Consider the following 26,419-nt stretch of genomic DNA (forward strand, 5'->3'; position numbering starts at 1 on the left):
TTCATGACATCATCATGAAATCTCAAAGTTTTATTCACAGGGATATTTTAAACCTGTACTATTAAATCTTATTAAGAGTTTTGTATGTTATACTTAATTTAACTCTAGTGGTCAACAATTTACATATCAATATTGTTTGGGTTCGATAACATCATGTCTGCAAAATGAACAAAGTTTTTCCAGGAAGACAATGTAAGCATCAAATTAAGAGGCATATCAGTCTCTTCTCTGATATTTAAAATCCATCCCATGGTGAGCCAATTTCTTGGTGAATTCTAGTTGAGAAAGTCATTATTTTTAATGAGAAACTAAATGAAGATGAAAATTTTAAAGTTAATACAGGATGGTTTCAAAATTTTAAAGTGTCATGGAATTTAGCAACTTGAAACTCAAGGAGAAAAATTATCAACAATCGTCCCAGCAGCAGATGAATTTTATGAACAATTTAATGACTTTTTGAGAGATATGATGAACATTTTTTTGTAACACATCTTTTTTGTTGATGAAACAGGCCTTGAATAGAAAGCTCTTCCTAACAAAATTTTAGTTTCTCTCAAAGAAGAATCAGCTCCAGACTAGAAAATATTTAAAGAATATGTGACATTGTTGGTAGGTGGTAACATAACTGGAGATCTCAAATTAAATCTTATGCTAATTGGCAAATCAAGAAGACCACATGCTTTAAAGATTTCTGAAATCTTCCAGTTATTTACAAAAAGCAAAAGAAACAGTGGATGGTCTTGCAATATTTTTTCAGATTAGTTGGATAATTATTTCATTCTAGAGATTAAAAAGTACAAGAAGATTATGGGTAACAGTAGAAAATATTCGTTTGATATTAGATCATGCATCTGCTTATTATCCTTCAACAGGCTGCTTAGAAAGAGAGAAGAGAAATCTCATAATTTTTTTTTTTTACTTGCAAATGTTATATTCATTCTTTTGCTGACAATGAAAATGTAAGCAGCACAATCAAGATGATGAAAGATATCAATTTGAAATGTTGCTGATGCATGGAATTCTGTCAAAATCATGATTTTGGCAAGGCATGAAATAGAATTTTAAATAAAGCAATGCTCAGTGAGACTGATTAAATGCATCGTGAAGATGTAAAAAATATAGACTGTGACTTTGAGAGTGTTAAACAGATCATCAGTGTAAAATTTTTTTTTTGTGAGATGATTATCTCACCAAAAAAAAAGCTCATAACAAATAGTAACTTAACTCAATTTTATTTCAACATGTTATAAGATTTTTTTTAATAAGTAGTACATTTTTTACAACGTAGAGCAGAACATTTTTTATTTATTTCAGTTAATTTTTGTAAATTCTGATGCTTATATTAACAAATTTCTACTCATTGGATTTTTTGTTATATACTGCTATATCCGTTTTTATTACATTGTACATGTTCTGAGTATATTTTTAATTTTGGTGAAATACTTTTTATATATATATTTTTTTATTCTTGTCTTTTTATTAAGTATACACGCATTAAATATTAGAATAATATGCCAAGTACATAAATATGATATATCTTTTTTACTTTTCCAATTATCCAGATTTCTGATTATCTGGATTCAGCTTTAATTATCTAGATCAATCTAGATAATTAAAGTTGTAATACACTTTTCAATTCTACTATGAAGGAACTAGGTGACTTCATTAGACATCCTTAGTGTTATGGGGATCACTTACTGTATTTCTTTTGCACTCCCTATCAGAATTAGCTAAATTTTATATAGTTTCCTTTTCTATTATTTTAGCCTTTATATTTTACAGACTCCATCTGTGATATTGGTTTTGAGTTTTATTTCACTTTTTTAACTTTTGTTTTAACTTATTTTTAAATTTTTATTATATAATTTATATAAGTTTTAAGCCTTATTTAGTTTTATTATTTAAGTGTTATTTTACCTTTTTATTAAAAAAAGATTCCGAGCGATGATAACGCACAGGCGTATTTTGCCCTCCCCCCCCCCCAAAAAAAAAATTACTTTATTTTCCATAACCCATACATAGTTTTTTTAGAAATTCTCACCAAAAAAAAAATATTTTAATCTCCAGTACAAACGATGGTCCTTTTTTAAATTTTTTTATTGAAAAAATTATATAATTTATTTTAGACATCATTATTATTTCTATATTTAAAAAAATATTACCACATCATACAGGGCACAACACTCCATTTCAATAAAAATTAACCATATTTTTATCTGGATTTAACCTTTTAGGTGTAAAAGGTAAAAATGTTCTAAGAGTTAGTATACTTGGTATATTTTGTGTGGTTATTCAAAAAACTTAAATCATTTGTAATTTTCAATTTAAAAATAAAAAAAGAGGTTTTGAGACATGAAAATTACTCAGGTTAAAACTGAGTTATAATTACCAATTAAGACAAGGCATTAGTAATTATAACATAGTCTATTACTAGAATAATAGATTATGAACATTGACATTGATGTCAATCCATATTAAATGTTAACAGTGACATTTACACTGAAAATCATATTGCAGCTTTGATAATTAAATGTAAGGACATTTAATTATCAAGGCAATGACAGCAACAAAAAAAATACTACAATAAAATAATGGTACAACTATATACTATATCCTGATAGTCTCTGTTTAGAATTAATAAAAAAATATTATTCTCATTACCAATTACATTGGTTGTTTTCCCCACTGCCTATCGATAGCATCTATTTTCCTTTCACCCCCCCCCCCCACCATTATCCACTGTGATCAAACTCTTTCACCGTGGAGTATACATGTACGCTATGAACCATACAGAAATTACACAGTGAACAAAACATTAGTTACTATTTTAAACAGCCTGTGTGTGTTAGAGCATATGTGTGTATGAATTTTCACTGCAGTTTTCCAGATCAGTGCTGAGCTCTTTGGCAGCAAAAGTTTTAAACAAACTGTCTTAAAAACTTGGAGGTATTACAACAGTTGACTAATGTACCAACAATTGCCCAAATGATGGGTGTTTGGAAAGACCCTAAATTAAATTTGAGATTGAAAAGTTATTTTCTAAGAAAAAATTTCTAAAAGCAATAGAAAGAGAAAAAAGCCAGAAATGATTTTAAAGGAGTTTAACCTTTTATTTTAGTTAATTCTATCAAAGTAAATTTGAACTATTAATATTATGTGACCTATTTATAGGTAACAGTATTACAGCTGGAGTAATATTGATAGTTGGATGATGAATATTTGTATAACTGTCCCAATTTGCTGAAAACCAGCTGACTAAACTATTTGCAGACTTTGTTTAAATCTGTAAACAATTTCCACAGAAGTAACATAAACTTTGATAACCATGATTACAAAAAAGTAAATATGGTGTACATTGACTGAGAATTAATTGTCTCAAAGACAATATTTATTTGTTAATAGTGATGTGTTTTCAGTTATACTATGATTATCTTGGAGAATCTCTTTCTTGTTGTGTTATTGCCTAATTATTTCTGTTATAATTATTATGTTATTTTAGTTACACATTTCTTTTTTTTTTTTTAAAGAAATATTGATGGAACAAGAACACATAGCAGCTTCATCTGTAAATATCTTGAAAAAGATATTTTATATCTTATTGTTTATTTATAGATTCTACCTTAATAAATTTTAAATGATATTATATAAATATAAATGATATGGTTTTAAAATATGTATTATAGACCATGCTTCATGACAACAGTGTTTTCTGTTTCATTAGTCAACTTTCTTATTTTAAAAATACTATCGTAATACATAGAATATAAAAATCTTTTTTATATTAAGTAACTTTTTTGGCTTCTATTTCAGGTTTTACATAAATTTTTAACAACCCGACCGCGTAATATTACACATCATGGAAATGGTTCTACTATTGGTTCAGATGTGCATCATTTAACAGTTGATGATATTCGACAAAATATAGAGCGTTACAATCTCGCTCAAATTATCCACAATGAGGACTTATTTGGACCACTGCAAAATGATTCATTGATAATAGTTGTACAAGTAAGTTTTATTGTTACTAAAAGTAGTTTCTTTTAGTTATAATTTATATATTATGAAGTATAGGATCATTGACCAAAACAATACATTATTGATAATACCTTTCTGCATAAAGCCATAAAAAAATTATCATTCCTTATATTATTTAATATCTCTTTTATTGTAAATTTATTTGGAACAGTAAGAAGTACTGTGGGATCAACTTACTCTGCGCAAAGAGGTTAATTTGTTTTAACAAATACATGGGTTGATGTTGGCTTCATATGAGATATTGGCCTTGTATATGGGTGTATTGTCTTGTTAGAACTTCACATAGGCTACCTCATCTTAAGACAGTATTATTAATTGAAATCAAAAAGAAACAGAATTACATCTAACTAAAAAATTTTACTTAGATTTGAACCTGATTCCAGATTTGTGACTTTAGTTACAAGCTTTGATTAAGTTGTATTTTTTATTCTTAATTGTTATATTCCATTATAATTATATGTACTATATATTTACCATAATTCTGTACAATAGTACATGTTATGATATCCCATCTAAAATACTGACAAGGTTCTACTAATATATTTGAAAATACTAAAAAAAAGAATTCATTTTGTGGTTGTTTATCTTCTCTGGTGTGTTTTTACTGTTTATTTGCTTCCTTGTTGATTTTAATGTGTTTCATATAAGTGTAGTTTTGCATATTTATTACATAATTTTATGTTTGTTTTGGTGAAGATAATACTTGTGTGAATTTCACATAATATTGTGTAGGAGTAAAAATGATGCATAACACTAGAAAAAGTTTGCTGTGTATTTACCACAAAATATACAGCAAACTTATATTATTTTTTCTCAGACAAGACAATGGTCTATTTTTTTGCTTTAATCTAAATAAATTAATGACTCATTTTTAAATAATGAAATCAGTGTTAATACTTAGCATAAATTTTAATTAGGTGTTAACCTAATGTGCATTTAATGTGTTTTGTTTAGCAAAATTATTAAAAAAAAAAAAAAAACATTAAAATAATGTATTAAGCACTGTTAAATGTAATATGAACATTAACAAAATTTAGAATTTTAATTTAATTTAATTTACTGTACTAAATGTTTTATATAAGATGAAAGAAAAATTTCTGTGATTTTTTTTTTTTAAATGAATTTATTTGAAATTTTAGGTGATACATTCTTACTATTAGAGTTAATTAAGATTTCCCTCCAAGATATCAGCACCAGGTTATTACAACAAATTAACAAGAAACATCTTAAATTATAAAAAAAATAAAATAGAAAGATACTTAATAGCTTTATCTCTTTATTCAGCAAATCAGTTTTGTGAATTAATGTATTATAATTTAATTTGAAAACTTTTAATTTTTGTTTCATTATATATGTCACAATTCAAATGATTATGTCATAATTTAAGTTATAAATATAAACACACTCACACATGGTAAAAAAAGTATGGGTACTTTATGTTAATAAAGTAAGGATTCCCATACTTTTCCCTTACTTTGCTCAATTGTGATTCACTGTTGAGCAATTATTTAAGAGGATGCTTTACCACCTTTGAAGACTAGCTGTGAAAAATATTACCACTCACCACATTAGTTAAAATTGCTTTTTCTATCAAAACTTTTGTTTTTCAATGCCCCTTAAAATAATGTCTCAATCATACCCTTTCAATTTAAATTTTTTGAGTTTTCTCTGTAAGTGCTTGGGGTGTGGTGGTCTCATACTGAAAAATGGATAATCTTTTGATGAATGCATTTGCTAGTTTTGCATTTTGCTAGTTTTACAGTTTTTTTTTACCATTGTAACATTATTTTTTTCATATCTTACCAGAGTAGTTCAAAAAGTTCTTGGTCTGAGAAAGAGAGTCCAAGTATTACCAAATGACTATAATTTTGTCAAATATGATTCTTTATATAGCGTGCTGTGAATTTTAGGTGCATGATTTGAGACGTCCATATGGGGTGATTGAGGAAGTTGTTCATGTCATGTTTTGACATTTTCTGAAAAGTGGATAAAATTTATAGTGCACTAAAAAAGGATTTTGCAAAATTTTGATTTTAAGGGGTTTAAATGAATAATCCATGGTATTTTCAGTGTCGATTTATTTGTGTCAAAAATATTTGTATTTTAAGATCAATCGATATTGAATGAATGGATTTCAGTAGTAAAATTTATTAATAATTTAATGTAAATTTATTATTAATGTTGTTATTTATTGTTTATAAACATTTAAGAAAAAATCTTATGATTTTTTGACGGGCATAATCATGTATGTTTTTCTTCTGGCTCTTATTTGTTGGTGTTGCTTCAGTATCAAGTGGGCGAGGCTGTGACGGGTAACCTGCTAGTGTAGTTATAAAATATTATATTATAATGTTTATTTATTTGCTTTATCATGATTAAACATTTATTAAAAGAAATTTTTTTTCTTCATTAAAAAAGTATATTGTAGTTATTGTAAAAATGTTCAGTAGTTTATTTATGTACTCGTATAAAATGAATATGACTGTTATTTGTTTTGTAGGTTCACACAAGGCTAGTCTACTTGCGACATTTAATAGTAAGTCTTGCACAGGCGCAGGACATTGATTCAACTCTGCTAGTATTTAGTCATGATTATTATGATGAAGATATTAATGAATTAGTTCAGAGCATTGACTTTGCTAAAGTTATGCAGATATTTTATCCATATTCTATACAAACACATAAAAACCAATTCCCAGGAGAAAGCCCTGGTGATTGTCCTCGGGATATTAACTATGAGCAGTAAGTATGATTTTTATAAATTTTATTATCATTTATATTACATAAATAAAGAAAAATTGATGATAACAATAAAAAAATAGAAATAAATGTAATAAGTTTGTTGTGTGAATGTTGAATTTGATTTAAATCTAAAGTAATTTAAAAACTGAATCACTTTCTAGAACTTGCAAGTATGACTGCTAAGCATATTTGGAATTCCAAAATTTCTTTCTAAATTTATGGAAGTGTATTTCCATTTATCTAGAAATGTGCCTTTTTTAATTTATTATAAATTTTTTTTTCATGGAATTGTAAAAACTCTTAATTAGCTGTTATAATTTATTTTCAGAGCTGTTCAACGAAAATGTAATAATGCTTTACATCCAGATTTATATGGACATTATCGGGAAGCTAAATTTACACAAACAAAACATCACTGGTGGTGGAAAGCTAACAGAGTTTTCAATCAACTTGAAGTTACAAGAAACCATTCAGGTAAAGTATGAGAATTTTTCTCTAGTTTTCTAAATCGTTTGTGTTTTCTTTGCAGCAAAATTTCTTAGTTATCTACTTCATGCTAAATGCAATAAAATCATGCTTACTCATACAACCAACATTAACTTCTTCTGTGATAAATAAGTAATCCTTTTATGCTAACATTTAAACATGAAGTTCTGCTAAGAAATAATTGAAGTAAAATAATGAAAAGAAAACTTCAAGAATCATTTACAAAAACCAAAAGAAAGAAACCAAACGTTGACATATTTATATAAATCCTTTATGTATGAAGGTCATTCAATAATTAAACAAACAAACATTTTTAGTGAAGGAAACGCTTAATGCAGGCAATTGAAACTCTTGTAAGTGTAAGTTGGCAATCTTTCAATAAGTGTTAATCAGCTATTTGATTAATATTTACATAAACATAATCTCTATAGTCTTAGTTATAATGGCATGTCTGCTTGAAGAAGTACTCTCCATCTGTGATCTATGATGGCAACAAGCACCGCTCTAGGTATCCAGTAACAGTGTCTACCTTTGTGTTAGATTCATGTATTGATTCCATTATCCAAGAAGATTGATGACTTACAGTTGAAAAAATTGTTGAAGAATGTCTAGTAAGTGTTAGCATAACCCATTCCATCATTCAAAACAAATTGATCTACCGTAAGACTTGTGCATGGTGGGTTCTAAAGTTCAAATCCTAGTAGAGGAAGTTAGTTTTATACAGATTTGAATACTAGATTGTAGATACTGGTCTTATTTGGCAATTGGGTTTCAATTTACCACAAATCTAAGGAATGGTCAATCTGAGACTGTACAATATTACACTTCACTTACATTCCTACATATCATCCTCATTCATCCTCTGAAGACCTTATGGTGGTTCCGGAGGCAAAACAAAAAAAGAAAGACAGAGAGTTCCCAGAGAGCTTACCGTTCATCACAAAACTGAGAGATTTCGCATTTGCATCGAAAAAATCATTTCAAAAACGAAGGTGGTCGATTTTTGGATAGAATTTTAACCTGTGATGGAACTTGGATACATCATTTTGAGCTGAAGTTCAAGTGTCAATGCATGCAGTGGAAACACCCTAATTGCCTATCTGTAAGAAATTTAAAAGGCAACCATCAGCTGGTAAGGTCAACTATTGGAGTGCCCATAGTCTGATTTTCTGTGATTATTTGGAGGAGCAACATAGTATCAACAGCTTATATTACTCAGTCATGATTGAGAAGAAAGTCAAGCCCACGTTGAAGAGAAAATGTCCGGGATGGGAGAAGAAAGACGTGCTTTTTCATGACAATGCAAGCGTTGTTCCAAATGAGATCAAGTTCGTATGGCACAACTGACACTGGAAACTATTGACAAAGTGGGTTGGGAGCTCCTACCTCATCCTCCTTACAGCCCTGACCTTACCCCTTCAGATTTTTATCTGTTCAGTCTGATGAAAGAAGCTTTGCGTAGCATCAAGTTTATGACAACAAAGAGATAAAGAAAAAAAGTACAAAAGTGGCTTCAAGATCAAGGTAAAGAATTATTTGCTGAGGGGATAAGAAGACTTGTAAAAAGATGGGACAAGTGCATAGAAGTTTCTTGAGCAAATTCTTTTTTCTCTATATTTATTTTTATATGAGAAGACAATTTTTTTAAGCAAACATTTTTGTTGTTCTATATTAATTTTCATAATTTTTTTTTTAACTTGAATAGAAAACTGGAAACGGCTGTGAGCATGTCACAACCATTTAAACAAGAAAAAAATAGCTGGTGGTAAAACCATTTAAACACAAGAAAAAAATAGTTGGTGGTACACTTTGCCAGCTCTGATCTTCTATGCCACTGCAGATTAGGGGTCTACTGCCAAAACAAATGTTGTAGTCTTGTGATTGTTTTTAAGTATCTCTGGCATGTTATGGCACTATTTGATCAGTTATTGATTTTAAGTGGATAGATAGCTCCATAACACATTAATTTATTATCATTCCCTGACGTCAAAAATATTCAGAGGATTGAATATTTTGCACTAAATAATCACACATACAATCTCAGTATTTATATTCATTCAGATTTGATTACAATTTTCAATGAAAATCAAAGGTAGTAGAAGCTACAGTTAGAATTATAGTTCATATGGATGAGTTCTATAACATGCCAATAATGTAATAATATCCTTATGTCGGAAATGGTCAGAGCATTAAATATTTTACAGTGAACAATTGCACATACATTCTTCAACATTTTATTCACTTAAATTTGAATAAAATTTTCTATGAAAAGTTAGTAGAAACTACAGTTAGAATTGTAATCCATATAAATATGTCATTACTGAAATATCACAAGTTAGACCTAAACCTGAACCTGTAGCTGTATGTTCATTTGTGACATTGTAATTTAACACCATTATGGGTAGTAGAAGGTACAGTTAAAGTTTCAGCTCATTGGTTGAGCTTTTCAGAAATATACATATAAACCAGCCAGAATTAAAGAAAATTTTTATAAAACAAAAGAAAAATAAACCTGTGAAATATGAGTATAGTATGGATAACTAACTACATTGTTAAAAATACAAAAAAATAGTTTATATCTACTATACTGAAAATTATAATATGTCCTGTGTCTTTTGGATTAGTGAATGATTTAGTAAAGTATTTACATAATACTAAAATTATACCACAAAATAAATTTAGTAATGGTAACAAATTTAGCAAAAGTAATTTTAATGAATGTAAAAAAATGCATGTTGGTAAAAAAAAATTCTCTACAGAAACTCTGAGAACATGCATATAAAAGAAAGAATTTTTTAAATATTGCTCATCACCTCATTACACACAAACTTACAATAACAAATAGAGAAAACAATTTAGAAATATTAGAAACAGTTAATAAACATGAATTTTATGAAAAATTTTACATTTACAAACACTTAAATAAACAAATCATTTTTTAAAATGAATCGTTTAATTACCATTACATTTTTAAAAACGGATTGTTTAAAATAATTTGTTTTATTTTGTTAGTTATACTGTGGATTAATTATTTAAGTTTTAATTTTTTAATTTCAAATATCTTGATAGCTGGCTTAGTTGTAACCATTTTTAATTGAGTTGATCGTGGCAACTATAAATTTTAATTTATGACAAAGGTAATGCAGTACCTGTTTTACACCTATTTAATCAGTTTTCGCTGAGGTAGTATTTAAATAAATGATGTAGAATCATCATTTATTTTTAGTATTTTTTATATAATTGTTAAGTTTATGTTAAAATTGCTATTAATTTGGTAAGTTTATGGTAGTTTTAGCTGGTAGTTATAAATTGCAACACTTTGCACAGCTTGTTGAAAAAAAAGCATATATTTTATATTGGAATGCATAAAGAGGGTGTTAACAAAATATGGCAATATTTAAATAATTTTTCAACAGTTAAACTTTGAAAACTGAAATTTAGTAGATGCTAACTAATACAATGAAATGAGATTTTTCAGCATGAGACCATCACCCCTAAAGCGTTTTTAGTTGCCCCCTCTGAGGCAATAAAGTAATTAGTAAAAAGAATATTAATGTATACATAAGAAAAATGTTATAGAAAAAAAAAGAGGAGAATTGTTGAATATGTTGGTTTTCTGTATTACATATAAAATTAGTATGTTGTGTTCCATATCTTTGTATATATTGCCAGTTTCTGTGAGGCAATTTAGAAAGGCTGTTTCTGTTATATATGATACTTGAATATAGTCGTTTATACTTGTGTGTGAGTGTGTATCCAATTTAGTAAATAAACACATCAATTCAAAATCAACATGAACTTGAAACTGTAAATATTAGTAGGGTTGTGAATTTGATAAACAAAGGAATGTACCCTGTTCTGCATTAACTCTTAAAATTTATAATTGTAAGCTATGTTATAAGAATACCTTTCATATTACAGACAAATAGATATAAGTAAATTAAGAAAGGGAAAAAATATTATAGATTTTATTTCTTTGCAATTATCTTACATGACACTTTATTTAATTGTTTCAGGAATGGTGTTATTTTTAGAAGAGGACCATTATGTTGCAGAAGATTTTATACATATTTTAAGATTAATGGAAAAGACAGGAAAAGCAAGTTGCCCAGCATGTAACATTCTTTCACTTGGTACCTATCTCAAAACGTACAACTATTATGGTGATAGTAAAAAGGTAATTAATTAAATATTATATTCTATTTAATTGTTTCAATAGAAACAAAATATTTTTGCATATTTTTTTTTCATTTAATGGATAAGAATTTGCAGTAAAGTTAATTTTACTAATAAATGAACAACTTATGTATGAATATTGACTGTAAGGTATTATTGGATTATTTAAAACTACATAACTTTTTAAATGGCTCGAATAAATTTAATAAATAGAATGTTTTAAAATTTGCCATAATTCTTTTAGTTGCTAAATCCTGTCTGCCATCATGGACAAAAACCTACCAAATATTATCAAATACTGTTGAATTTTAATAATAAATAAAATCTATAAATGTATTTCATTTTCAATTAGCAATGTATGATGTAAAGAAAAGATAAAATATTCAAGTCAACAGAACCCAATAAGCACGTTCACTGTATAACATTCCATTCAGAAATAAATTTCACTCACTTACAAACAATCTAAATTAGAATATTATTATTATTTCTTTATCTATTAACCATTCATGGTTAATAGAGCATTATAACATTTACCATTTTTGTGACCTTTTATTGAAAAATTCAATCAGCACAACCAGTCCCATATTTATACATCAGTTAATAATTTACATGCTTAGAAAAATGATTTGTGGATTCAGTTAATGAATAAAAACTATTAAATATATTAACAACATGTATTTAGTATCATTTGTAACATTAATTCTTCAATTTTACTTTTAGACAGCATTGGAAAATAACATAAAAGTTACAAATGCTCAGATAATGACTGTGCTAAGGCTTATATCTTGCTTGATACATTTTCTATTATGTATAAATTAGATTTCAAAAGAAGCAGATGTAGCCATATGCACCTGTCTAAAGGCATTTTGCTCACTGCTGATTTTCTGATTCTTAGCCTAGTTCTGTGAATTTGCAGAAACTAGCATATCAAATTTAAACCTATTCTAAGTATAGAATATTAAAAAAAAATTATGCTTATTTAACTTTTTAGGAGTAAACACATGCACAATCGACATTTGTTACAGTTTGTGTATCTGGATCTCCTCAAAGGCTTAATTTATGTATTAAATTCCTCTGTGGTAAATCATGTATTGAAAATTAGTTAGAAAATTAATTAGTTGATGTATTTATGTGATTACTAGTGTTTAGGTATATTTAAGAATAGATTTTATCAGTCATTTGAATTTTTTGGTCAATTTTAGTCTGATGACGATTTAAAACAGATATTTGTATATTTCAGTTTTTAATTGACAAATTTATTTTTAGATTTAAGCTTTGTGTTTTGTGTTTAAACAACATGGTTATGATCTATATATAAGTTTCAGTTAACATTGAAAACAAATTAGAAAAATAATACTGATCAGAAAAACAGTTTTGAGGGGGAAAAAGGATTTACGTTAAAACTACTGAAAATATTTTAGTCGTCTGTTAGAGAAGACTACAATCAGTTTATAGTGATAATAGTGAAACAGATGTGTAGAAAAAATGTAAAGAAAAATTTCTGTACTGTATTCCAAACTTACATGAAATGATTGTATTCTTTCCTAATGGGTTGTGTGGAGAATCTTGGCTATTTTAATGGAAATTCTTCTTCCACTTCACAACTCGATCTTCTTTGGATAGATACTATAGGAACTATATCAGTCACCATTTAGTTCTCTATTTATGGTGTCATGCTAACAGCATTCAGTAGCCAGAAGAGTGACTGTTTTTTCTTTACTGGACTTGATGAGTGACAACTCTTATGGAACTTTTCAGTTACTGTGTTTCCTGCCCAGGGAGCTGGAGTTGCATAAATAGCCAGAGTTAAAGTGCAAACCAGGTTAAGCCAGAGTCCTGCCCTAAAAATTTTATCTAATCTATGTATTACTTTAGATACTTATGCCTAATATAAAATAAGATCATGCTCCTTCAAAGAGCTAAAACTATAGTATTGTATGTTATGTTAACTAATTTTATTTTAAAAAATGTTTTTATTTACTAAAATAATTGCCTCAGCAATTATTCTCTCAGCTCTGTTTTTGAAAATTTGTATGCAGTTTTATTTTTGTTTTATAACTTCTAAAGAAATTACCACAAAATCACACTTTTATTACGTTTTGAAACTCCCAATGTATGGACCTTTGTAAATACCAACTCTGATATCATTTTGACATATGATTTTCTAGTAGAATAATAAAGTAGTTAAAAATGAAATAATTACTTTACACTTTTGAAATATAGTGTTATACTACAAGCTATTTCAAAAAGCCTATATAAAAATAAGGGTTATATTTGGCCAAGAGTTAGAGTATTGGGACAGTTCCTTTCTTTTTAAGTATTATAAACTAATTATGGGTGCAGTAATGAAATAAAATCTATACAAAAGCAATAATTATCAATCTGCTAATTCATAATTTGAATTCATTGATTGTTCAATATACATTATGAAAACAGAAGTAAAGACAATTTTAGTTCTGTTAAAACAATGATATTTTTTATTCAGAACTACAGAGTGTTCGGAAAGTTACTGTACTGAATACTTTAGAATTATGTGGTACACTCTGTTCTTTTGACGTTAGGTTGGTTGCTCTGTGGGTTCATTGGGCATTGCTCAGTAATAAACCAAGATGTCAGTTGTTGAGTTGCTTGAACATGCTTTGTTTTGTTTCATGTTGTTTCGTTTATCAGAATCAGTAGTTGCAAGAAACATAATGGTTCTTTTGGTAGAGGACCACATTTTTCTCGCTAAACACGTCTTTTGTGAAGGTGACAACTATACTGATTTAGAGAAGCATAAGTTTTCTGAAAAGTTTCCAAATACTCCTTCTTGTTCCTCACCGCAATGCAGTTCAAACTCTTATAAAAAAAAATTGGGTCACAGGCTCTGTTGAAGACACTAATCAAAGTGGAAGACCACCTTATCTAAACGAACAGAAATTACTTGAAATTTCAGACGCTATGTCCAAAAGTCCATCAAAGTCAATGCATAAGTTAGCACAGCAGCAAGATATCAGACTTTCTACTGCACATAAAGCTGTAAAAAAAGAAGTGAAATGTTTTTCCTATAAAGTAATGTGTCTTCAAGAACTGAAATCTATAGATCATGCCAAAAGACTAAATTATTGTCAATGGTTTAAACATTTTATTGACAAAATTTCTATAGCTATCCTTGACATTACGGTTTTTTACAGATAAAGCGTGGTTTCATCTGGGAGGGTATATTAATTTATAAAATACACTTCTGTGGTTGACAACTAACTCCCATGAATTATATGAACAATCTTTACACGAAGCAAAAATTGGAGTTTGGGTCGATGCGAGTAGAACACGCATTGTGGGTCCAATCTTTTTTGAAAATACAGTTAATAATGATACTATTATGCTGTTTTTAGAAACTTCATTAATCAATTAATAGAAGTGGAAATCAATCACAGTTGGTTCCAACAAGATGGCACCACGCTGCACACTGCTAAAAAATGAATGACTTTTTTACGAAATCTCTTTGGTGAACGAATCATTTTGAGGGGTTTGTGGCCTGCATGTTGGCCCAATCTGACTCCCCAGATTACTTTCTATGGAGGGCAGTGAAACAAGCAGTGTATCACAACAGACCACACATGATTGACAAACTATAAACTGCAATAACAGCATAGGTGTGAGACATTCCAGTAAAAGTCAGCTGGTCAAAGTGTTTGAAAACAAATTAAAATGTTTGCCATGTTATACTGCTGTTGGAGGAGGTCATTTTCAACACATTTTATTAACTATACCAGTTGTTGTAACATCTTTCTATAAAATAATAAAATTAAAGTATGAAGCAATAATTAAAAAAGGTTTCTCATTTCTCTGTAATTTAAAATAAGATTTTACATAAACACACAATTGGTCTTCAATCCATTCATCTTTTTATTAAAAACGTTGGCAGACATAAACTATTTCAAGCTGCCTAAAAATGTAACAAAGAACAATGTTATCATATAGATGGTATAAAATTTACTAAGGAACCTCATTATCTAATCCTACAAGGTTGGTGATAAGATGCCTTCACATTTAAGTATTTTTTCAAAATCTATTTCTTTGTCAACAGTCCTCATAGTGTCATCAATATCATCTTCTTTAACATTAAAAAAAAGTCTCTCTTAACTTCTGTCCTTCATTAATTATATTGTAAATCACATTTTAAATTGCAGCATAAAATTTTGGTTACTAAGTCTGTTAGAATCTTTTTAATTTTTTTCTGGAATACTTTTATGTTTTTGCACATGATTGTTTTGAGTGTTGTTATAGACCTAATAAGTCTCGTAAAGAAATAGTGTGTTTTTATTACCTATATAATTAAGTAATTAATTCTATTTTGTATTTTATATCAACTATTTACAAAGTACAGTTTACAGAGCTTGATCCTACACGTATATTAGGTTTTTTTTAAATAGAATCATCATATTTTTTTGTAATAATTAATTGTATTTATGTTACTATTATGCACCTATAATATTGAGTTCAATATTTCATTGTTTTGTGTCAAAAAATAAATAAGTAATTAAATATATATGTGTTGTCAAAATGAAATAGTGCTTATGTGTGTTGTCAATGCTAACTGTGCTATGATTGGGTGGGTGGGGGTTCTTTTGGTGATGGCATTCTTTGCAGAAGGAGGCATTGCGTGCAATGAAACGCCATCAGGCACTATCAGCAGCTGCGATTCCTCCTTCTTGGGGCTTCCAGATACTGCCTTCTCTCTACCAGCACTATCAAAAGGTTTATTCGTTATTATGTTTCAAGTGTTTTATTTATCCTTGCTTGTTGTTTTCTTACTTTTGTAGTTATTCATTGTGTAACATTGTAGTAGTGCATTATACCTTTATTCTACATATGACAAGTTTGTGGAACACTTTTGAAAATTTGTAAAATAAATATTAGAGAATTAACTATTAATTAATTTTTATTTATGTGTGAAAAAAAAAAAAAACTAGTTCAATAATTAGATCTGTTATATAATTAGTCTGTTAAACTGATATAAAATCGTTAGGACATTTTAAAATTAGTCAGAGTACAGTAATTGAAATGATAAATATTTTGAACAAATTATGTATTTTTTAACTATAAATTAACCATGTAATTTGTCTTATGAAAAGGACTAGGATCTGCTAACATGACATCAAAGTAAACAAATCCTATTAGAATAACTCAAACTAGAATGCATGTATCAAGATCTATCTTTCACAGAAATTGCATTTTTTGATGTCATGTTTATGAACCCTCAATTTTTTAAAGATATAAAATTGTAATAATAAAACTAATTAGATATGTTGTTTATTTTTTTAATTTTATTTATTTGATATCAGTGGATCCTTAAAAAAATTGAACTGTGGAAAATTTTTATCTCGCATTTAATTTTTGATTAATTTTCCATAAATTAATTTAACAAATTTTCATAGTGGTCTTGCCAACTTCATATAGTAATTATTTTTTATAAATAGTGTAACAGTTTTTTTCTTAGTCTATTTGTCATAGATATTTTATATTTATTTTTTGCCACGTGGACTGTTTCCCAGATCCTTTCCATTGTGAGCAAATTTATCAACTAATAACTGGTAAATTTATACCTTCTCTTTGTTAAAATGTAATAAGGCTATACATGAATGTAAAAAAAATTAGCTTTGTATGCATTAGTTTTTGGTTTCATATAAAATATTCTGTTCTGATAAAATGAGAAAAAATATTCATATTATCAAACAATATTATGTATATATTATTGCACTTGCACTTATAATTAATTAATGATATTTGTGGACAGATTTAGGATGCAGCAGTTGTAAACAATAGAAATGTCTTATTGTCTTGAGAAACATCATTTTTGTAAAAATATATATATATAAATATATATATATTTACTCATACGTTATGAGTATTTATCCAGAAATAATTTGAGACTTTGTAACTTTTTTATTTTTATTATTATGACCTCAGATATGCTTTTATGTATATATTTATATGTAAAATGAGTTGAATGAAATGAAAGGTCAAAAAATACAAGGCCCTTGTTGGGAATCATAACTGATTAATATAATTATTATTATCATTAATAATAATTAATGATATTTAACATAAACATCATCCAAATAAATATGTATAACTGTAAAAAATAAGATATATGATTTTTACAAATTAATTATTTATTAATAACATTTTTTCCTTAACATTTAATGTTGTAGCATTGACTGGTTTTTTTTATTTATAAACGTAGCAGCATAAGTTAATCTAATTAATAATTCTTTGTCCAATGAAATATGTCTTCCCCATTCTTCAGTTTTTCAAACAGGTGATCAAATATTTTTATCTGTTGTTGCTTTACCAACTGAGTTACTGTATCAACAGTTGAATCATTTTCTTTCATTTTTGGTTTCTTTCCTTTTATTCTAATTCACTGTAATATATCCTCACCATATTTTTTCAACTCCTTGTTCAATATTCTCTCGTTTTGATTACATACCATATTTGCAATAATTTTCTTCCTGAAATTTTTCTTCTTTGATCATTTTCTTTCAAGTTATTTCTTACTCGGGTAGCTTTCTATCGTTATTATCTTATTTATTTATTTTTTGCTCCTAACAGTTTGTAAAATTACTCTGTTGTATAAAAATCATTCAATCATTGGATATCTTTTAAATGGTTTATTCAATTAATGGTAAAAAGTACAAATTTTTCCTAATATTGCAGACTTTAGTTTATTTTCAAGCACACCACTCCAATATTTTCTGTTACTATTCTGGTCTTCCAAACATTAAATTAGGCAGTTAATGCCACAGATTATCCAATCACAAAACAACATTTTATCACATCCAATGGATGTCTAAAATGTTTTCCTAACTTGAGTGGTGGGAAGCTTTCACTCTGTACTTTCTGCTTAGGTTGCAGTTCATGATAGGTTTCCAGGTATCAAACCACTTTAACAAAAAAATAAAATTCTTTTTCAAATAAATCTTTTTATCCTTAACACTCACACAAAGTCTTCTTTATAACTATCCATGTATTATCTTGAACAGATTTTAAAGTAATTTCTAAGCTTTTAATAATGAAATAAAAGATACATGAACTTATGATATAATTTTGAGCAATTTATTTCATTTTAGCATTGCTGCCCTTTTATATCAGTTCATCAGTGATAGATTGTAGAACTGGAGTTTAAAACTTAACTGGATTGCTTGTACCTTATTGTCACACATATCAAATTATGTCTAAAAAGTCTTCACGACTCATACCTATTTCTATACTACTTCATCACTTTGGAACAAATATCAGTTGATTTATTCTCTCTGAAACAAGATATTTTATTACTGAATATTGTTAGTGGTTTACTTTTTGATAGGAGCTTTGTCTGTAACTGAGTAACAGAGATTATATTTAAAATAATGCTTATTAGCAATTAATTATTTTTATAAATGATTGGTATGCCAAATAAAAGCTTTGAAAGCGTCGTATCAGTATATTTGCGTTAATGATTTCTTTAATAAAGTTGTCCTCTTTATTTAATGAACAGTCCTGATATAAATATGCTGGTATGATGCCATTTGATGAAATAATATGTAAAAATAAATACTTAATTACTCACAAAACCCAGTGTATTTACTACATTACTGTGTAAATCTGTTGTAACTATTAATAAGTTACAACTTATTTTAATTTACCTTAATAAGTATCTTAGTTCTGTATTAATAAATAATATGTTATAATTTAATAAAAAATTCAAATTGTTTGATTAGAGTTGCTGCTTTTAAAATTTTAATATAGGCATTTTTATCTTTAACATAAAAAAAAGATTTGAGCTTTATTTACAGCATGCATAATTAATATAATAGAAAATTCATTATTTTTTAATATTTCTCTTTTGATTTTTGAGTTAATGCATGAAACAGTTTATGCAAGTGAACATGAAAGTGTATATATGTTTGTAAATCAGTAATTGTGTATATATTTCAAGCTAGATTGCTTGGACATAAGTAGTTTTAATATATTTATGTATATATTTTTTCCTTTTATTTATTTTCCCTTAGTTTTTTCTCTTTTTGGAAACAATGCATGTTTTATCATTTCTTCTATTACAATTGATTAAAGCATTTAATTTTATTAGCATCTCTCCAGACTTATTGTTAATATTTAACACTGTAGATAGTTATATTTATTATGTACCATATGAAGAATTAGAATTTACTTATTGTATAGTGTTTTTTTCATTCATTCTCTCCAAAGGTAAGCATTTAACTTTCAACTGGTGAGGTGACATCATAATGACGACATGCATGGTTGCTACGTAATTACCTCCACCCTTGACAACATAATGAAACATGCTTTGCAGTAGCTGGTTCTTTTTTTAGTTATATTTAGATTGCCGTGCACTGAGAGTTTTTATAGTATCTGTTTTTTCTCATTTGAGTTTCTGACGTCAAACTGACGTGTGCTCACCATTTATGTAAGCACAATTTCCTTTCGTAAAATGATCAAATAATGTGGATTTTTGCTTAAAAATAAAAAACCTTTTGATCCAGCTGTTTCAATTTTACTAGCAAATTATATTAATTTTTTGCATTATAAAAATGAACGTGAATGATAAGAATTTCGATGAAGCAATTCTTCGTGAACTGGATGGATGGGAAATCGAGGATTCGGATACTGATGAACCATTTACAGGTCAAAATAGCGAACAAGGTGCAAATGGTAATCAAGAATGGGTTACAGATGGAAATTGAGAGCTGGTTGGTTACTGTAGGAAATGAGGTTGATTGGAATGACAATTTTCAGTCAACATGATACAAATTCTGAGGTCTAAGTTTCAAGAGATGGTGAAAATTAAGGGATTGGTAAGCATGAGGCAGATGAAAACATTTATCTGAGTAAATCCAATTTTAGATGGTCTAAAGTAGAACTGAGAAGAAATGTCCGAGTTGTGACGCATAATATATTACGAATTGGTAACAGGTATAATATTCAAAATGAAGGTGAAATTGGACTATGGAATAAACTATTTTTTTATTTCCTTTTTTAAAGTGTTTTACTGCAATAAAAAGTGGTTTTAAAGTATTAAAGGTGTTTTAAAAACTTTATTCACTTAACAATAATTAAAATTAAAAATTTACTTAAAAATTGACATAAAAAGTAACAAAAGATTAAGGGGTTCAAAATGGCATCACCTCACCATATGTGTCTGTGAAATGTCACCTCACCAGAGTTAGTACTTTGTATGCAAGAACTGTTGCATTTTGTAAGCCTATTGGAACTTTATGAAAGTAGTTTAATATCCTTAATACCAGTTAAATTAACAGGATTTAAATAAATTTATTACTATGTTACTAATTACTGATTTTGCGGCAAGATAATTTTCATCAGTGATTTTTATGCGCTTGTATTTAATTTGTAATCTAATTTTTTGAATCTGATCTTAGATAAACTTGTTATTTTGTTAGGAATCTTTTCTTCACATAACATCATGAAAAAATAACATGAGGCTCTGAATTTACTTTGGATCTAATTAACTGAGACTTAGTTGTATGTGATAAAACATCAAGCAAAAGACAATGACATATTCTGTTGAGAATATAGTCGATCAGATATTTTTTTATTTGCATCTATAGTTATGCAAGTTAGATTTTACTATAGTTTTTGTGAAAGCAATTCAACACTTGTGATTGTCTCATCTAACTGCCTAAATGAATCAAGGTTACAGAATTTTGTTTTAGTTTATTTTTAACCTTATTGGTGATCATTACCAAATGACCACCAATATAAATAAGGTTGATATGTTCTTGATCAGTTGCTTTCCATGTTTTTAATAAATTAGATAGAAAAAACCTTTCTATTTGCTGACATATATGACACAAATGTTTCAATTTGATACTATAGGACAAAACTCTCCTGTCATTTGATCATTTTTATCTGGCCTGCTTAAAAAAATGTAATGATTACAAATGTTTCAACCATCATTTACGTTGATCTTTTACATTTTTGTGTTTTTAAAATTAAAAAATTTAATTAATTAATTTTTTTGAGTTTTTACATAAAAAAGATATATTTCTCTTGATATTGTGAAAGTTAAATTTTTCCTTTAAAGAATAGTTAAGTTATTCATTCAGCTGTGTAAAGATGTCTTTCTTATGTTTAAAATTCATACACTGTTCACTACTGTATTCATTTATCAAAATTATCTGTCTGCTATAGAAATTTTGTATATTTTACTTCTATCTACATTTTTCTTTTCCTCTTATTATCAAGTATTGGTTTTATGTTTATTCATAAGAAATAATGACTATATATAGATTTATCAAAAATCATCATTTTGATGATCTATATATTACAAGAAGTTAAGGAATTAATTTTATAAAATAGAACTAATACTAACAGAAATCCCTTGTATTGCATTAGTACATCCCTTTATTTACAGATATATGAAATACCTTTTTCTCAAGAATTCCAGCTTGCATGAATTGTATGTTTTCTAAATGAATTCATAACCATGTTCAGTAAAAAATTTTTACCACACATATAATAACCCATGTTGATAAAACATTAGTTTTGTTATTAACTTCAAATTATTATTAAATTAGATATTGATTTATTATGTTTTAATTCTGGCCAGACAAATTATAATACTGTAATACTGAGAAATACGAAAATGTATTTTAATAAATAATTGCATTATGAATAAGACCACTTTTTCAATATGATATTTATCAAAAAGAAACTAATATTTTAGACCACTTTTCTAAATAACTTGAGATAATTAATGAATAACAACAATAATCATACAAGGGAAATTCAGAAAGTAGGTTAAAATCAAAAACAAGGTTTTAAGACAAAATGGCAAATGTTAAGGTTTTAAAACAAAATGGTAGCTTATCTTAAAACAATGTTATTATTAAAATAAAAACTAAACTAGATCTATACAAATTAAAATTAGACTTTGAGCAAGGTTAAGATCTTAAGCTACATTTTATTATAGTTTCCGCCAATATTAAGATTTTTTTGTGGCATTGAACCAATTTCTGATTAGCTCCTTTATAAAATCATGGTTGTATGCAAGGAACCAGTATTGCGCAACTCTTTGAGATTTTTATTATCATAGTGTTGACCACAATTTGCTTAAAATACCAGAACAGTCACTTGATATTAAGGGCTGTTAGGGGATGGTCCATTAGTTCACAATCAAATAACATGATGAAGTCTTTGGTCTAAGTAATTACAATGATCTCACAATTTTTTACAGGGCAATTCTTGAAATTTACAGAAATTAATGAAATTATGAACCATCTCATCATTCCATCATTGATTGAATTTTCACTATAAACATATTTTTATTTATATAGATAGCTGTTAATGAATTTTATACTCTCATTCACAGTGCTTGCTGGTTTTACATTTCTTGCATTCAGAAAATGAATAACACCAAATTTTAGAATCGACAAGTCATTATATTTTCATAAATATTTTAAAATATACAAAACAAACCATTAAACAAAAACTCCTTCTTCCATAATGGCATCTTTAGCAAGTTAATTCATGAAGAAGTTCAGTGTGCATAGATTCAGAGACAACTGAAGTGCTTTACTGACCGCATTTGAAAATATACCTTTCTTTCTAAAATTGGCTGTATGTATTGGTAAAATTAATAAGCTAAATTTGTTTGAAATGAGTCTCAACATAGTCTTTTGGCAAGGCATGGAAGGCTTTTAACGCACTATTGGATTGCATGCATGCCATACCCTGCCAGTGCTCTTTCCATTCAGCACAAATACATTGTAAATGGTTAGATTCTGCACTTTGACTAAATTTGGAGTTGATTGCATATAGTGAACAGCCATTGTTTTATTCATCACTGATGATTATTTATGAAGCTAATTACTAAACTAATGGCTGCTAGGTTTGATGACATAATTTAAATTAATGTTTTCTCTTTGTATTTTATAATATATAACATTTCTACAAACATAAAAATTATGAATCTTACACAAATCTTTGAAACCTTCCATTGCATACCTGCTATTAATAATTATTATTACTATATATATTATTTACATTTTCTTACATCAAATAATAGTACTTTACTAAATAAGTTAAATTTCACAACAATTTACAAAAAAAGAGAGAGGTGTGTGTGTGTTTGCATACACACAAGCTTGCATGCAAGCTAACTTGTATATGTCTTTTTATACTTTTTTAATATTTCCACCAAGAACTATTGGTTTTTCATTCATGAGAATGAAAGGATTAGAACAGGATCAGAAATTTAATCTTCTCTTAACTCTTGACCCATGTAGTTTTATTAATTAAATGGTTAATAAATATTGTATATTTTTAAAAAAAATCTTTAGGTTTTTGAGGAAAAAGTATTATATTGTTTAACTTCAGAAATATTTATGTTTCAGAATAAAAATTTGTATAAATTAAACATTTAATGTACAGATTAAAATTTATTTTTTAACTGAAATCAAGATCATTAATGTTGATACATATTTTTAGGCGGAAGTCACACCATGGATCAGCAGTAAACATAATATGGGTATGGCTTTCAATCGTAGTGTCTGGGCTGAACTTCGTGGCTGTGGGAGATATTTTTGCACTTACGATGATTATAACTGGGACTGGAGTCTACAGCATGTATCTCAAGGGTGTCTCCCACATAAGTTAATGGCTATTGTGATGAGAGGCCCAAGGGTCTTTCACATAGGAGAATGGTATGATAATAATATTCTCAATTAGTTTTATAACATTTAACAATAATTGTTTACATTATTAAATCTCCTTGTTATTGTTAATAAGCTATTTACAATTTTAAAAGAAAAAGAATATATCCATTACATGGTGACTGTTAGTTCAGTGATTTCCTTAGTTCTCAGATATGTACAGTACTGCAGAGTGAGTTAAACTTTAAAATGGACAAATCTGTGGACTAGTCTTTTACATACTAGTCTTTTTTATAGTCATGTCTTTTTTTATTGTCTTTTTTATGATGTAAATTAATTGTAAAGTTATTTACAAGGATAAAATGAAAAGAAACAGGCACAACTTTCTAGATTTAAAAAACAAAACAGGATGAAAATGTAATTTATTGATAAAGTTGATTATATGTATAGCAGAGGAGCACACCTAAATTCCATCTAACCTATAAACCTTTTTGTGCAAGTGATTGACAGTTTAACACCAGCTGAATGCTAACAGTTCTTCGATATCTCAGGCCATAATTCTATTATTGGATTTTCACTGATCTTGATCTGGTGGTATGCTCATTATAATTCATGTGTCAAGAAAGCTGAATCTGATATCTGAAGATGTTTAGAAGATCATGTGAATCAATAAATAAAAAAATTATTAAAAATGTATGTACTTATTTTGCAACATATTCTAATTTACCTAATTAGATTAATACTTCCCAATGTGTAAGAAGTTCTTGTATAAAACATTTTAGATTTTATCTTTGATTGAGGTATTTATTTCATTTATTTATCTTTTATAGTGAAATGACTCCTCATGATGTTAAATAAGTGAAAATTTCTCAAGATTCAGGAGCTGTTTGTCAAATGTGTACCAATATTTCATTCTCTGATATTTTTCCTAGGGTCAGTACATCCAATTGTCACTATCGTTGGACAAAATATTGAAAAGGCCACCTTTGAAATACTAATTTAAGAGTTTTCCATAACATATTATTAATTGGTTTGAATTAATAATATGATGGTAAACTCATTCTTGCAATATTTTTTACCTTAATTGGGATATATTTTTAAGTGATTTTCGGTCTTGAATCAATTCCTTGATTTGAATTGCATTTTTCTAATTTATCGCAGAAATATCTTTACTTTGACATTCATCTGATATTTCTAATTTGGCTGGGTTCTTATTTTAAAATACTGTTATCATCCAATAATTTACTGGGTTTCAGTCAGCTATTCCTCATCATAAACAGTTGGTAAACAATGAAAAATGTTAGTGGAAGTAATATTTTCAGTAGTTAAAATTACAGTTTGTGCCTGTTTTTCATTTCATTGTAATGGTATTCAATTCCCATTTTAAAGTAATTTGATTAGAGTAGTTACAGTAATCAGAATTTCACTGAATGTTTAATGTGGAGCACACATGTGATGGTGCTACTACATCACTAGCTTCATTTATTCCTGAAAAAATGGGTATGTGCATTGCTTATCATTGGTATCACTGTCAGCTTAGGTTTTGATTTCATCCTGATTACAATGATTCTATCGCTAAGCTTTTTGAAGTACTTTACTTTCTTCCCTGTCTTCTTGTTCATTACAAAACCTACTCCTGCCATCCTTTATTTGATGCTGAGTTAATTATTCTAAAATAACCTGGCCAAAATTCATTTTCTAAACAAATCTAAACAGAGGACTAGTTTACCTCCAGAATATTTTACCAAGGAAGGCACTTCCGTTTTTGTTACATGAAAATGCAGAGAGCTACATTTTCTTGGAAAAAACAGCTGTAGTTTTCCACTGCTTTCAGCTGTTCAGTACTTAGAAAATTGAGTGATGTTGATATGGCCATTTAAGTTTTTCTGACCTATGCCCTTAACAACTACTGAAAGATCTGCTGCCCTATTTCAGGAATCATTCCTTAGTATGGCTCTCAACAGCTATCACTGCAATTTGGTTGCACCTTCAGTGCAGCTACTCTGTATCACTGAGCACTCAAGCCACTTCACTATCAGCAAGGTCTCATGATTCTTAGAGGGGGATTTCCAGGATATACTTATTTTATCCATTCCTATACTCTATACTTCCCAATGTTATAATTTTGAATTTTGGTCATTGATAAATTGTTGTACATACCTCTTCTATAACCATTTCTGTATGCAAACACTTGTGCAAAGTGTTAATAAATACCTAAAAGAATTCCACATTGGTAAGGTAAGCTATTATTGTGATGTAGAGCGTCTAAACTTAAACACTCTGTCTACAGCAATAGAATTGCCTCAAAGGAAGAAAGTGAACTT

The 26,419-nt window shown here is 27.9% G+C and overlaps 1 protein-coding gene across 12 annotated transcripts in view; it reads left to right on the forward strand.

Annotated features, from left to right (window-relative positions):
• Positions 1–26,419, forward strand: part of Mgat2 (alpha-1,6-mannosyl-glycoprotein 2-beta-N-acetylglucosaminyltransferase) — an 858,981-nt gene that overhangs the window by 815,710 nt on the left and 16,852 nt on the right. For 11 of the 12 annotated variants that reach the window (XM_075365853.1, XM_075365856.1, XM_075365854.1 and 8 more), the window contains 6 exons: positions 3,811–4,008; positions 6,536–6,777; positions 7,106–7,251; positions 11,280–11,440; positions 16,072–16,179; positions 23,932–24,146. In XM_075365853.1, coding sequence (XP_075221968.1) covers positions 3,811–4,008; positions 6,536–6,777; positions 7,106–7,251; positions 11,280–11,440; positions 16,072–16,179; positions 23,932–24,146 — 1,070 coding nt within the window. The remainder of the gene's footprint in view (positions 1–3,810; positions 4,009–6,535; positions 6,778–7,105; positions 7,252–11,279; positions 11,441–16,071; positions 16,180–23,931; positions 24,147–26,419) is intronic. The other variant, XM_075365864.1, reaches the window with a different exon arrangement.

The sequence above is a fragment of the Lycorma delicatula genome, chromosome 5, assembly GCF_047948215.1.
Source record: "Lycorma delicatula isolate Av1 chromosome 5, ASM4794821v1, whole genome shotgun sequence".
Classification (NCBI taxonomy): domain Eukaryota; kingdom Metazoa; phylum Arthropoda; class Insecta; order Hemiptera; family Fulgoridae; genus Lycorma; species Lycorma delicatula.